The sequence below is a fragment of the Hemicordylus capensis genome, chromosome 4 (assembly GCF_027244095.1).
Source record: "Hemicordylus capensis ecotype Gifberg chromosome 4, rHemCap1.1.pri, whole genome shotgun sequence".
Taxonomy (NCBI): domain Eukaryota; kingdom Metazoa; phylum Chordata; class Lepidosauria; order Squamata; family Cordylidae; genus Hemicordylus; species Hemicordylus capensis.
The window spans coordinates 105,024,542-105,037,377 of record NC_069660.1 but is presented as its reverse complement, the minus strand read 5'-3'; the positions used below and the strand labels follow the sequence as shown (position 1 = coordinate 105,037,377).

Below are 12,836 nucleotides of genomic sequence, written 5' to 3'. Positions count from 1 at the left end.
ACACATTTATCTGAAAATGTTATTTTGAAGTCAATAATACTGTAAATATTTCATTGCAAGTAAACATGTTTAGGATTGAGGCTTAAGGATCTTGGGTCAGAAGTGAAAAAAAAGATAAGAGTATATATTAGGGCCTTTCCAGAAGACAAAACCCTCTGGGTTTCATTTTTAATGCTATACTTGCACTAGTCCCAATCCAGCACCAGTAATTAGATATTCTACTCCCAAGTAATGGATGGGGAAGTGAGGCTCAGTCTTGCTGTATAGAGGACACATGTTGAACTCTTTAAAAAATGAAGAGATTTTTATGCTGCTGTGCTGGAAAGGGGAACAACATAGTTTTTAAAGAACTAAACAAGAAGGGAAAGAAGCAGAAAGCACATAAAATGATAAAGCATTACTGCAGGAGTAAGCAGCAGCCTTGCTGATGTGTACAATTTCTTTTTGAAGAACTAGATAAAAGCTCCTGCATTAGGATAATAGAGAAGGAGCATTCTTTTCTATTAATGTATGAACTAGTTAATAAACATGAAAGGAAAAGATCAGAACATGTGGTTGTGGGGTACGCGTGTGCTAATGTAGCCACAGGTTATGTCTACAGCTATGGCACTTGTGCAATACACTCTGCACAGCACTCACAACAGCAAGGGATATGCTAGCTAGGGGAAGAAGCAAATTTCCCCAGTGCCACAATACATGCTGGGAAAATGCAATATTCCAGGGCACAAATGCCTTTTCTTGAAGGAAGACATCTGGATCCTGAACAATGTTAACAGCTGCTCATCTACTGTGCAAAAAAATGATCATCTGGAAAGGTCCTTAGTATTTCAATTCCTGCAATTGTAGAAGATAAATGACATTTTGTATGGTTGCTTGCGTCTCTATTCCACTGCTGAAAATCTGGTGAAGAGCACTAGTAAACCCAACTGTTCCAACATTCCTTAGAATCTTCACAAGATAATTTGAAGCAGGAGTTTTAAAATCGGGAATCAACATAAAACACAATAAAATCCATATCTGAGCCCAACATTCTTTATTGCAAAACTTAAAAGTCTAATAGCTGAAGGGATAAGTTTCCTTCTAAAATAAAGTTCTGGCAGAGACAGAAAACCTAAAACCATAAATAGAAGCAACAATAATTCAGGAGCAACCTTTCTCCTATTTCTATTTTCCGTAGTAAGATTGTTAGGTTCAAATTAAACCACACAGGAAATATTTTGAAATTTAAATACTTCCCTATAACAAATGTTCTTTAAACATTTCCATATATTTGGTTGCATTTGTTCCAGTAGTAATTGATATCTTAGATAAGATATCAAGAAGTTTATGTGAAGTAAAATTTACTGATTATTTTCTTTTTCAGGGTCAAAACAAAAAGAAAGGGAGAGAGGAAATGTCTTCCTAAAAAGGAGACCTAGACTCTGGATTCAAGCAAACACTGCACAGTCAAGACAGTGTACTGATATTGATAATCCTAATATATTCACTATATTGAAATAGAAATAGGGCAAAGGGTTAATAAATGCTTATGGGTGATTCACGCGATAGGGGAAGCATTTCCCATTAGACACACCCAATTTAAATATTAGAATAAATTTAATAAATAAATTCCTTTAAAGACTTACAGTTCCATCCCTGTCTGGTGATCCCCTGTAATGGAGGGAAAATATGTACTATTACCATAAAGCAGTGATCTTTATTTTTCCCCAGGTATGGGCCACTTTGGCAAAAACAAACAAACAAAAACCCTCTTCAGTGTGAGAGCTATTTCCCACCATGTTGAACTACTCACCATGCTACACTTTCCTCAGCACCAGAAGGCCCCTTTAAGAGAAATGGAGCCCTGTTAAGCCCTAGTGACATCTGGGAAGGTTTGCAGAGAGCCTGGGAAAGCGTAATCCTTCCATGTGCTTTCCCCATAGAGCCTTATAGGAAACATGCTGGCAAGCTTTCCTCACAGAGTTTTGTGTATGCCTTTCAAGATGGTGCCCTGCTCAATGCGGCTTTGTTTCCTTTAAAGGAGTCTCCCCAGTGCTGATCAAAGTGCAGTGGGAAACATTATCTCTATGCGATGCCAGAGGGCTGTGGGGAGTATTTGGCTTGCACCAAAGCTTTGCACATGCCTAATAATAAGCAATTACAGAGCTGCATTTAGGGATAATAGGAGCCATCACTTGCAATGAAGAACACTACCATAAAAGATCAAATAACCCACATCAGTGTCTGAAATTGCTTTTCTTAATTGTTATAGAATGAGTTCTGTTCTGCAAAACTATAAGCAACTATGATCTGAGACAGTAATAGAAATGTTTTGCATTAGAGTAGTCAGTTCTTGTCTCACTACACATGGAGCCTCTTCGAGACAGCAGACAAAGAGCTGGTCTAGGCATCAAGAGACTTATGGGTAGCCAGGGCCAAGTTGCTCTTTCTCCATCTCTGGTTTCCATTTGTGAAGTAGGAATGATAACAGCTATTTGCAGAGAGGTATCAACATTTGTAAAGCACCTTACAAATTAAGAGTGCTACACATTAAAAGTTGGCTTGGCCAGTAGTCTACTAGTCCATTCTAGTTTACTAGAATAGATCTGATAAGCCATGAGCTACACAGTCACCCAACAGCAAATTTAACTTGTGTTCATCTCCGTATGTAGAGATTCTTAGTTCAGTATACAAAAACAACATACTTCCATGTCTCAACAGGAAAACAACACAACACATTTCTGTAGTTAGTATCTCTGCCAATTTACATGTTTCAAGGCTGTATTTTCAGCCAACCCATTATAATTACTCACTTGCACTTTACGATTCGTTATCTATAAGGTATACCATTAGTGTTCCCAGAGTGCCCATAATTAAGGACAATTTAAATTATTAAAGATTACAGTGGGCTTTGGCTTGATGCAATGTAGCATTCTAGCTATTTCATTAGTTCCCTCTGGAGAGAGAGAAAAATTAAGGCAGTTTTTGTTGCCTACATAGCTGCAGTGCTACTTCTACTTGCAAAGTCTGTGATGGGGGGAGGACATTAGAATGAGCTCTTCATGGTTAGACATTGTAGTGCTTGATAAAAAACCACACAAACAAAGATACAGTAGATAGACAGACAGACAGACAGACAGACAGACAGATAGATAGATAGATAGATAGATAGATAGATAGATAGATAGATAGATAGATAGATAGATTCTCCAGCCAGATGGTTCCACACTCCTGGACCAATCATATCGTCAAAATAGGATAAATATTTCTTCCTGATAATCTAGAGAGAATAGCCTCCTTCAGAATTAATAAAAAGCCCAGCTGTAACCATGATGACAGGCACACCCATGATCACAAGGGTGGATAGAGCCACCCTTGCCGTCCCAGAGGTGCTCACCATCACAGGGAGGGCTTTTTCCTCTTCAGACAAGCCCTGTTGAAACTGTGAGTGGTGGGGTGCATGGGTGATTAATGAAGCGGGGGCAGAACTTTCTCAACCTTTGCCCCATTGTACATGGCTACAGTGGGGCTTTTGGATAATGTCTGAATCAGGCTAATGATTCAAGGTGATCTGATCAGAAAGTACAAACAGTTTTAAAAATAGAACTGTCACATTAACAAATGTAACTAATTAATTTCTATTTTTAAATCTATAGATCTATATTCCCATTTCCGTGACTAAAGGAGCTTCTTTTCTTTTTGCTAACAAATGAGAAGTCCAGAAGGTGCAGGGCATTTTCAAGACTACAAGATTGGTAATGCTTAAAGTGTTGCAAATTGTAACAGAATGAGGCAGCGGTTTGAAACCACGAGCTCAGCAATTCTCAGGCAGTATTATATGCAACACGACAAGGTTTTGACTCGGAGAGGAGAGCTGGTCTTGTGGTAGCAAGCATGACTTGTCCCCTTAGCTAAGCAGGGTCTGCCCTGGTTGCATATGAAAGGGAGACTAGAAGTGTGAGCACTGTAAGATATTCCCCTCAGAGGATGAAGCTGCTCTGGGAAGAGCAGAAGGTTTCAAGTTCCTTCTCTGGTTTCTCCAAGGTAGGGCTGAGAGAGATTCCTGCCTGCAACCTTGGAGAAGCCGCTGCCAGTCTGTGAAGACAATACTGACCTAGATAGACCAATGGTCTGACTCAGTATATTGCAGCTTCCTATGTTCCTATGTTCCTAATATTGCCTGTCACTGCAGCAGTTTTTCCAGGCAGAGAACATCTATATCCCACCTCTGGAATGTATTAACTGGACTCTCCTCTTCCTCAATTTTGGGCCAATGGGGTTGCAGAGAGAGAGGGGGGGATCACTGATGTGATGCAACTATTTAAAAAAAAATTCTTGATGCATTTGCGCAAATCTGCCAGCAGGGGGAAGCACCGTTCCAAAACAATGCCTTTCATCATTGCAGGCTTGTGCAAGCAAAGAATTTTTTTTAAAAAACAACAACAACACCATTGGTAGAGAAGGAGGGAGGAGGCGGATGGGAGGTGAGCAGTCCTCCAGTGAGGGCAAGCAATCTGAAGATGGGGGGGGTTGAGGGGGGAGTGGGATGTCCAGGAGGAGGTCTGGTCTCTGTGTCCCCACCCTACATGAACAAGAGTGGCAGCTCCTCTGGGACTGGCAGTCAAGGGCATACCCTAACCTGGGCTGTCAACGCCACCGCCACTTCCTCTCCCCGTCAGTGTCGAGCTCCAGAAAAGTACTCCAGAAAAGCAGCAGTTTTGCAAGGGGGAGGAGGAGGTGCAAAAGAGAGAGAGGGCTCCACCCAAGGAGCCCTCTGGAAAGAGAGCAAGACCAGTCTGGTAAAATTATTTCATGGATGGGTTGGAGAGGGGCTGTAAGATCAACCAATCCTTGCACTGCTATTACAGTTGGGATGGCATGGAAGTAAATTATTTAGTTCAATGGGCTTCCTCTTCAGTAAAGTGCCAGGGAACACACTTTTGGCAGGGAAAGGGGTGGAAGGGAGCCTCTTGCCCAACCACCCCCATTGTAAGCAGTGCCTGCACCCTCACTTTCCCCACCACAAAATAATAAATTATTATGAAAATAACTGTCCGCACTGCAACACGCTGCAAGCATAAATAATGTGACAAGCCTCCCTAAAGGTAAAGTGTGCTGTCAGGTTGATTTCGACTCCTGGCACCCACAGAGCCCTGTGGTTTTCTTTTGGTAGAATACAGGAAGGGTTTACCATTGCCTCCTCCCACACAGTATGAGATTATGCCTTTCAGCATCTTCCTATATCGCTGCTGCCCGATATAGGTGTTTCCCCTTGATTGGGAAACATATGAGCGGGTATTCGAACCTTCTGCTTGTTAGTCAAGCATTTTCCCGCTGCACCACTTAAGGTGACGACAAGCCTCCCTACAATGGAAAAATACAGCTACTTTCCTGCAACTCTGTTACCACATTATAGGGCAATAACGAAATCATTAAATCCGAAACAGGGCATGGGAAATATGAACTCTACCCTGCTGACAATGCAACAACACTGATGTTGTAACACGGGCAAAATGGAGCGGCACTTAGTGAACACGTTACAAAAATGTTACAGTGCATAATCTGGAAAACACTCAGAAAATGTTAAATAATAGTAAAATGTAAATATTAAAACATATTAATAGCAATACCAAGATGTTTCAAGCTGTGCACTTTTCATCAGGGAACAAGAACAACCAAACATTTACAATTTCGTTTAAAAAACTGGCTCGAAAAGGAGTTGTTAACTTCTTCAGTGGAAACTACTGTGCATTAATCTCTACCTGTATTAAGGATTCATCACACATTACATATAAGCAAATACATATTTGCTACTATGCAAACGTGTGGCATGATAGGAAATTGCTTATTCTGGGATAATACACATGTTTGTAAATATATTTGTTGTGAACATACATTACATTTGTGAGAACAGTAAAACGTTTGCCTTGTATATATATGCAAAAATTTTTAAAATGCATGGAACAGCCCTTAATGCTCAGTTTATAAGAAAGGTGCTATGACTCAAACCTGCCTAGAAGTCATGTTTTCAGATCTAGAAGTCATTCCTGATCTCCTAATTCCTAATCTCATCCCTAATCTCTTCCTTATTCCTAATCTTAGATGGATGGAGGCTAGAGCTCTGATGCTCTGTCCATGGTTCAAGACACTCAACTTTATGTCACACGTTCTAGAAGTCCTAGCAAACAGATCTTCAGACACTGAATGATCCTCTGTCAGTGAAAATAGATCTCAGTATAGCTGCCGCAGGCTATTGTAACATGTTGCTAAGCAGCCCATTCACAAGCTAAGTCAGTTGTAAAAGGTATACAGTGGTCCCTCGACTTACGAACTACTCGACATCCGAATTTTTCGACTTACGAAAGGAAAAAGTGGCCGCACGCTTACGAATTTTTCGACATCCGAACGGAAAACCGTTGGCGGTTTTAGATGCGGTTTCCTCGACTTACGAATTTTAGATGCGGTTTCCTCGACTTACGAATTTTGATAATGTGGTCGTTGCCCCATGGCGAGCAATGCTCCGCAGGAGTTTGCAGAGTTTGCGGAGTTTGCATTTTGCATGCCTTTAAAGTGCACTTGATAAAGAGTTTTGCACATAAAACTGGGTGGCTGGGTCTTTTTCCTAGGCTCCAGAACGAATTAATCCGTTTCCAATGTGTTCCTATGGGAAACCGCTTTTCGAATTACGAACTTTTCGACCTACAAATGTGCATTCGGAACAGATTAACTTCGTAAGTCGAGGGACCACTGTATACCTAAAAAAGAAGGCATTTGTCTCTTGTACTTGGGCACGCAGGCCATTTTGTTTGTTAGTAATGTTAATGGCAACAAATATTTTTTACTTTGTCAGAGGTTGCCATTAATCTTAACTTGGTTTAGATGGTAGTCTCTCTCTCAGGCACCAGCTACAACACAGTCCTTTTCCCCTCACCTTTTTTTTTTAACCCTTCTCTATCTTGTGGTGGCCAGGGAAGGAAAGTAGCCTGTGTTTAAATGCATGGGTCCTGTAATGGTGGCGGCGGCTGTGAGAAGAAGCTTTCAGCCCAGAGCAGCAGCTGATTTTCTAGTTGGCCTAGCCTCACACCCGCATCTAACATCAGATGTGGGGGCGTGGTCTCCCTCCCAAATGGGGCCGCACGGCCCCATTTGGGAGGGAGATCGGCCCATGCCGCGTTGGCAGCGAGGCCAGGAGCAGCTCTCACTGCCTTTAAAGGCTGCTGTGCGGCCCCGTTTGGAAGGGAGATCGGCCCCACTACATTGGCAGTGAAGCCAGGTGCAGCTCTCCCTGCCTTTAAAAGGCAGGGAGAGTCACTCCGGCTGTGCCGTGGTCAGCACAATCTGATTTTGGTCCCAAACAGGGCCACACGGTTCCATTTGAGAGTGAAATAATGTCCCCCCCCGCATCTAATGTCAGATGCAGGGGTGTGTCTGGGGCTGTGAGGCATCGCCCCTGGGGGCAGTGGCCCAGGTTCTTTGAACCCATTCGCCCAATAGTGGCTCCTCCGCCCCTGCGTCAAGGATGTGGCCAGCAGCAGGGGGCATGGTTAGCAGTGTCTTGCATTGTCTTGGGTGGCACAAGAATTTGAACTGCTGCTAGCTATATGCTACTACTGTTGGATTCACAAACAGTTGAACAATCATACTCAACAAGTATGGCTTCATGTCAGCCTGGAGAGAGAGATCAAGGGGAGTGCCACAGGGCTCTGTTGTGCACCCTGTGCTTTTCAACATTTTTAAGAAATACTTCTCCAAGTAAAAGGGAAGTTTATCAAATTTGCAGATAACATACATCTTGCGGGGGATAACTAATCCTTAGACAACAGAATCAAGATTCAAAGCAATCTTGAGCGGCTTGAACATTGGGCCAAAACTAATAAGAATTTAGATATAAACAAATATAAACAGCATGCCAAATATAAACAGCATGTAGGTTTAAAAAATAAAAATAAATCAAATGCAGAAATACAGGATGGCGGATGCTTGGCTTGGCAACAGTATGTCTGAAAAGGATCTAGGTGTCTTAGCAGACCATGAGGCAACAGTATAATACAGCAGCTGAAAAAGCCAATACAATATCAGGCTATATTAAGATTTTACACTCTTTTCGCATGTTATGCTCAATGCACATACAATCTGTACACTGTATACACATGCACTTATCTGTATGCACATGAAGAAGTACACTTCCTATCTATACCCTACATTTGAGGTGGCCTGCAAGCAGGTTTACTTTTAGGGTCTAAACATCTACAGTCACCAAAACATGTATATGTGTACGGACATCTGTATGCACATACAGCATAAAATCTGAATAAAGGTAAAGTGTGCCATCAAGTTGATTTTGACTCCGGGCGCCCATAGAGCCCTGCAGTTTTCTTTGGTAGAATACAGGAGGAGTTTACTATTGCCTCCTCCTATGTAGTGTGAGATGATGCCTTTCAGCATCTTCCTTTATCACTACTGCCCAATATAGAACTGGCAACCTTCTGCTTATTAGTTAAGCATTTCCCTGCTGCACCACTGAAGGTGAACTATAATTTTACTCTATTCTGCAGTGGACAGACCTCACCTGGAATAAAAGTGGCTGAGTCATGAAACATTCGTGCAGCAGTGGTGCACTCCTGTGGCTGTGCCAGCACACAATCATGGGGAGGGGATAATCACCCCTTCTTTCCACAGCTGCCTTGAGCCTCAGGAACATATTGGTGCAAGCAGCTGTGGAAGTTAGGGGAGATCATTCCCCCCACCTGCCCCCTGCCCCGCCCCGCGCGCGTGCGCACACACACGCATGAGTACAGCCTTCATCTGGAATACAACACTGCTGCACCAGCATTTCATTAGTCAAGATGCCAGCCTGTGTCCAGTTCTGGGCACCACATTTCAAGAAGGACTGATAAACTGGAATGGGTTCAGAAGGGGGTTGTGGAAACCAAGTCCTATGAGAAATGTTTAAAGGAGCTGGATATGTTTAGTCTGCAGAAAAAATGTTTAAGGGGAAATATGAGAGCTGTTTTAAACATCTGAAGGACTGCTACATAGCAGGAGGAGAGGACTTATTGCTCCTGAAGGCAGGTTTAGAACCAATGGTTTGAAATTAGGAGGACGTAGACTCAGGCTAGGAGGCATTCCCTGTCTGTAAGAACTCTTCAAAGTGGACAAATCTGTCTAACACTGTAGTGAGCTCTTTTTCACTAGAGGTCTTCAAACAGAGGCAGGCGGCCATTTGTCAGGGATGCTGTAACACATTCCTGCACTGTGTAGGGGACTGGACCACAAGACTCCCAAGGTCCCTTCTAATTATAATATGCAGAGGCATCTCTGAGGGCATTTTTTAAAAAAAAATACACGACATTGCCTTTTTGCATTTCCTTGCCACCCTCACCTTCCCAGATTTTCCTGCACTGACCTTTTCATTGAAACTTCTCCGAAAAACTAGTTCTATTTGAACAACAAAAATTTTTGAGAACTAGAGGGTGGGGAAACATTCTGAATGATTTCCACCCAACATCATCCAAGAATTGAAAGAACTGCATGTTACAACAGCTTAACATCAATAGCTATTCACCAATCCCACTGTGTCTAAACCTCAGCAGTGGAACAATCACCCTGACACTGAAGTATATGTGAAAAAAATGGGACAATTCTACATGTGTACAAAAGCATCAGAATGTTTTCTTATTGCAAGAGCTGGCCTTTTCCTACAGTCCAAGGTTTTCTGCTCAGATAGGACTATGCAGTTAAAAAGATAAATTTCAGAAGGCCCCAAACCCATAAGTAGTTCTAGCCTGTCAGAAAAGTATTGGGTTTCTGAAGAATTCAGCCCAGCCTCATAGCCTTCATAAAAGGGAAGATTTCTGTGGCTCAACAGCTACCACCATATCTTGTAAATAATGGTCCCAGACATCCTTGCAACATCAGGCCATTAGCTCATTCATGTAAGAGATAGATTGGTATATATTTAAAAGCTGGGGCTACTCAATACAGTACACTTGACTGGTGTACTGATTTTGCACCAGATTTTGTCTGTGTCAAATAGCCCTTTCATGAGAGTATAACCTTCGCATTCAGGACTAATTTCCTTGCCTTATCATACTTACGTGGAATCAGTGTCCTTTTCTTTCTTTCGTATTCCAAAGGCTTTCCTTGTACGTTTTTTCAATCCTGTGGATACAAAGGAAATAATGGATTGAGTAAATCAGACAATTTCACAACTGTCAGAAGTCATCTTGAGCATTTTGGACAGAAGGTGGAACAGAAACTTTTAAAAAGTGAAATACTATAGTATAAAAACACCACACTATTGAAAGCATTGCAATTTATTAAGATGCATATGCATACTTAAATGGTATCTCCCCCCCCCCCCCACCGCCGCAAGTAATAAAAATATAACACTGCACTTCCAAGGTTTATTTAGATAAGACACACAGGTTTAGAAGTGTTAATCTAATATCTCAATCCTAAATTAGTGAAACTTCTATGTAAAACAGGTCCACAGCATAAGTGACTGAATACTTTGACGAATGCAAGACACTTACTATGTTCTTATAAACTGTTCAGAAGCATATGTCCTATTTTCACATCCATGTTACGTTTTATGTAAACATATCACTAAATGCATCTTAGTGTCACTGCCAGTACTGGCATCTATTAGCTTCTTAACAGAGCAATATCCAAAAGTTTGTGTCTGCTGAGAGAGAAAAGATTCCACCATGAAGGTTTTTGCTGTGGACAGTATGCACTAACAGCAGCAATAGCTACCTCAGCCACTGAAGAAGTGACATTTGCAAGTTGCCAATCTACATATGTCCACTATATATTGAAAGAATTGTATTGCTCAACATTCCACCACACTTCTACCAGCTGCCATAAACTGGGGTTCGCACAAAGGTTTTTCTCAGGCCATTTCTTCCAGCTGAAACAAGACTGTGTGTGTGAAGAACAGACATAAGATGTGAAGATATCCCACGAAAGCAGAGCAGGATTTGTGGTAGCAAACATGACTTGTCCCATTTGCTAAACAGGGCAAACCCTGGTAGTACATGAATGGGAGACAGACCACATGTGTGAGCAGCTCTGGGACGAGCATGTGCATGCTTAGGTTCTAAGTTGGCATCTCCATCATTCCTGGCATCTCCAAGATAGGGCTGAGAGAGAAACCTGCCTGCAATCTTGAAGAAGCTGCCGCCAGTCTGTGTAAACTGTTGGAAGTTAAAGGACTTTGCGCTGTCTCTTGTCTCAGACAGTGGGGGACAGACTAGTGAGTCAGAGGGCTAGAGGGTCAAGACACTGGTCATCCCTTCTCTACTGCTTTGACACTATCCCTTTGGAATGTAGATTGCTAATCTCAGGGTGACTTCCTTCCTTCTCTCTCTTCCCTACCTGTCCTTCTACCTTGCAACATGGCAAGCTCCTCTTCCCTGCACCATGTGTGCAGAGAAGATGCAGAATACATCTGCATCCAGCTAGCTAGCTAGATCCTAACTCCTCACTTTCCTATCTAGAATGGAGTTCCTTAATAAATGCCTTATATACTGTATTGATTTGAAACTATGAATTGGCTCCAAGTTACTTTACTCTCAGCATACACGCATGCCTAAGTAAATGCCGCTGCGTTGTGCCTCTGTGCACTCTGCTATAATGAAAAAGGGATTCTCTCACCAAAGAGAATTCCAACATAAACAACACTAAGCTAGATGGCTCAGTGGCCTGACTAGGTATATGGCAGCTTCCTATGTTGCTATGAGAGGAAAAGACTGCTTATGGAAACTTCTGTCCATATACATCAAAAGGTTTCCTATTAGTAAAACAAGGATTTCATTAGTCTCCTACTTTAGTTGCCAAGCTGAAGTGCCTGTCCATTTTGCATGCAAAAAAGGAAGCCGAGCTTCCTTCTCTCATGCCGGGTACTATGTCAAAGTTTCAAACATGGAGACCTCCACAGTATCTGGCATCCGTTGTGTAGGCTTTAATAAGGCACCAATGTTCTTCAGATCTGTGATACATGGGATAGAGTCCCCCCAACCTCAAGGTAAGGGCCTTGAAACAATACTCATACAATACTCAATTTATTTGCTTTCTATTGATACAGCACTAGGGAAAAGAAGAGTCTCTTCGCTCCATCTCATGCTAGCCCAAGTCTGCATGCTAATCAATGAAATATTCCTGTGCTGCAAATATTACAGGATATCCTTAGACACAGGAAATAAACCACCACAGAACCCTTAAGTATCTGTATATGCAGGTTATATATGTCAGACAGAGAAGAGGTTCCAATCCACTTTCCTGAGCTCAGAACCTGTTGCTACAGCAACTGCCTTTCATTTACACTCTGGAGACTAAGCTAACGATCACCTTACTACAAAAACAGCTCCCACATTCCCTGTTGTGTCTTCAGAGAGTAGAGTCTGTGTAGCTCTGGCATGTTGCTAGGAAAAAGGGCTTCATCCATGAAACTGATACCAGAGGACTGATAGGCAAGGCAGAGCAAAGTAATCTGATGTCATAAGTCCTTTCTATTTTTATTTTTAAAGAAGACTTACCCAGACTGAAGTATTGCATGAAAATGTACAGCTTGAGCTGTCCTGCCAATGTATTAGACTTTGGTCTGGATCCAAGGCAAGGCTGCAGTTCAGGGGGTCTGATTGTGGAAGAGGCAACTGAGGGTCAAAGGGGTCAGAGGCAGCAACTGAGGTCAGGTCAGGCTGGCCATATTGGGTAGATGAGGATCAGAAAAGCCAGAGGCAGGAGATGTGGCTGAGGTTAAATACCAGTTTATGCAGCTGAGGCAGGGAGAGGTGAAGCAAGTTGGTGATGTTGCTCAAACTAAGGAACACCGCATGCAGCAACTGTTAGATGGG

At 42.3% G+C, this 12,836-nt stretch overlaps 1 protein-coding gene across 13 annotated transcripts in view; it reads right to left on the bottom strand.

Moving 5' to 3' along the window:
* The window catches only part of SGIP1 (SH3GL interacting endocytic adaptor 1), a 221,250-nt gene that overhangs the window by 124,955 nt on the left and 83,459 nt on the right, over window positions 1–12,836 (bottom strand). For all 13 annotated transcript variants that reach the window (XM_053246554.1, XM_053246556.1, XM_053246549.1 and 10 more), the window contains 2 exons: window positions 10,077–10,140; window positions 1,626–1,650 (listed from right to left, as the gene is read on the bottom strand). In XM_053246554.1, coding sequence (XP_053102529.1) covers window positions 1,626–1,650; window positions 10,077–10,140 — 89 coding nt within the window. The remainder of the gene's footprint in view (window positions 1–1,625; window positions 1,651–10,076; window positions 10,141–12,836) is intronic.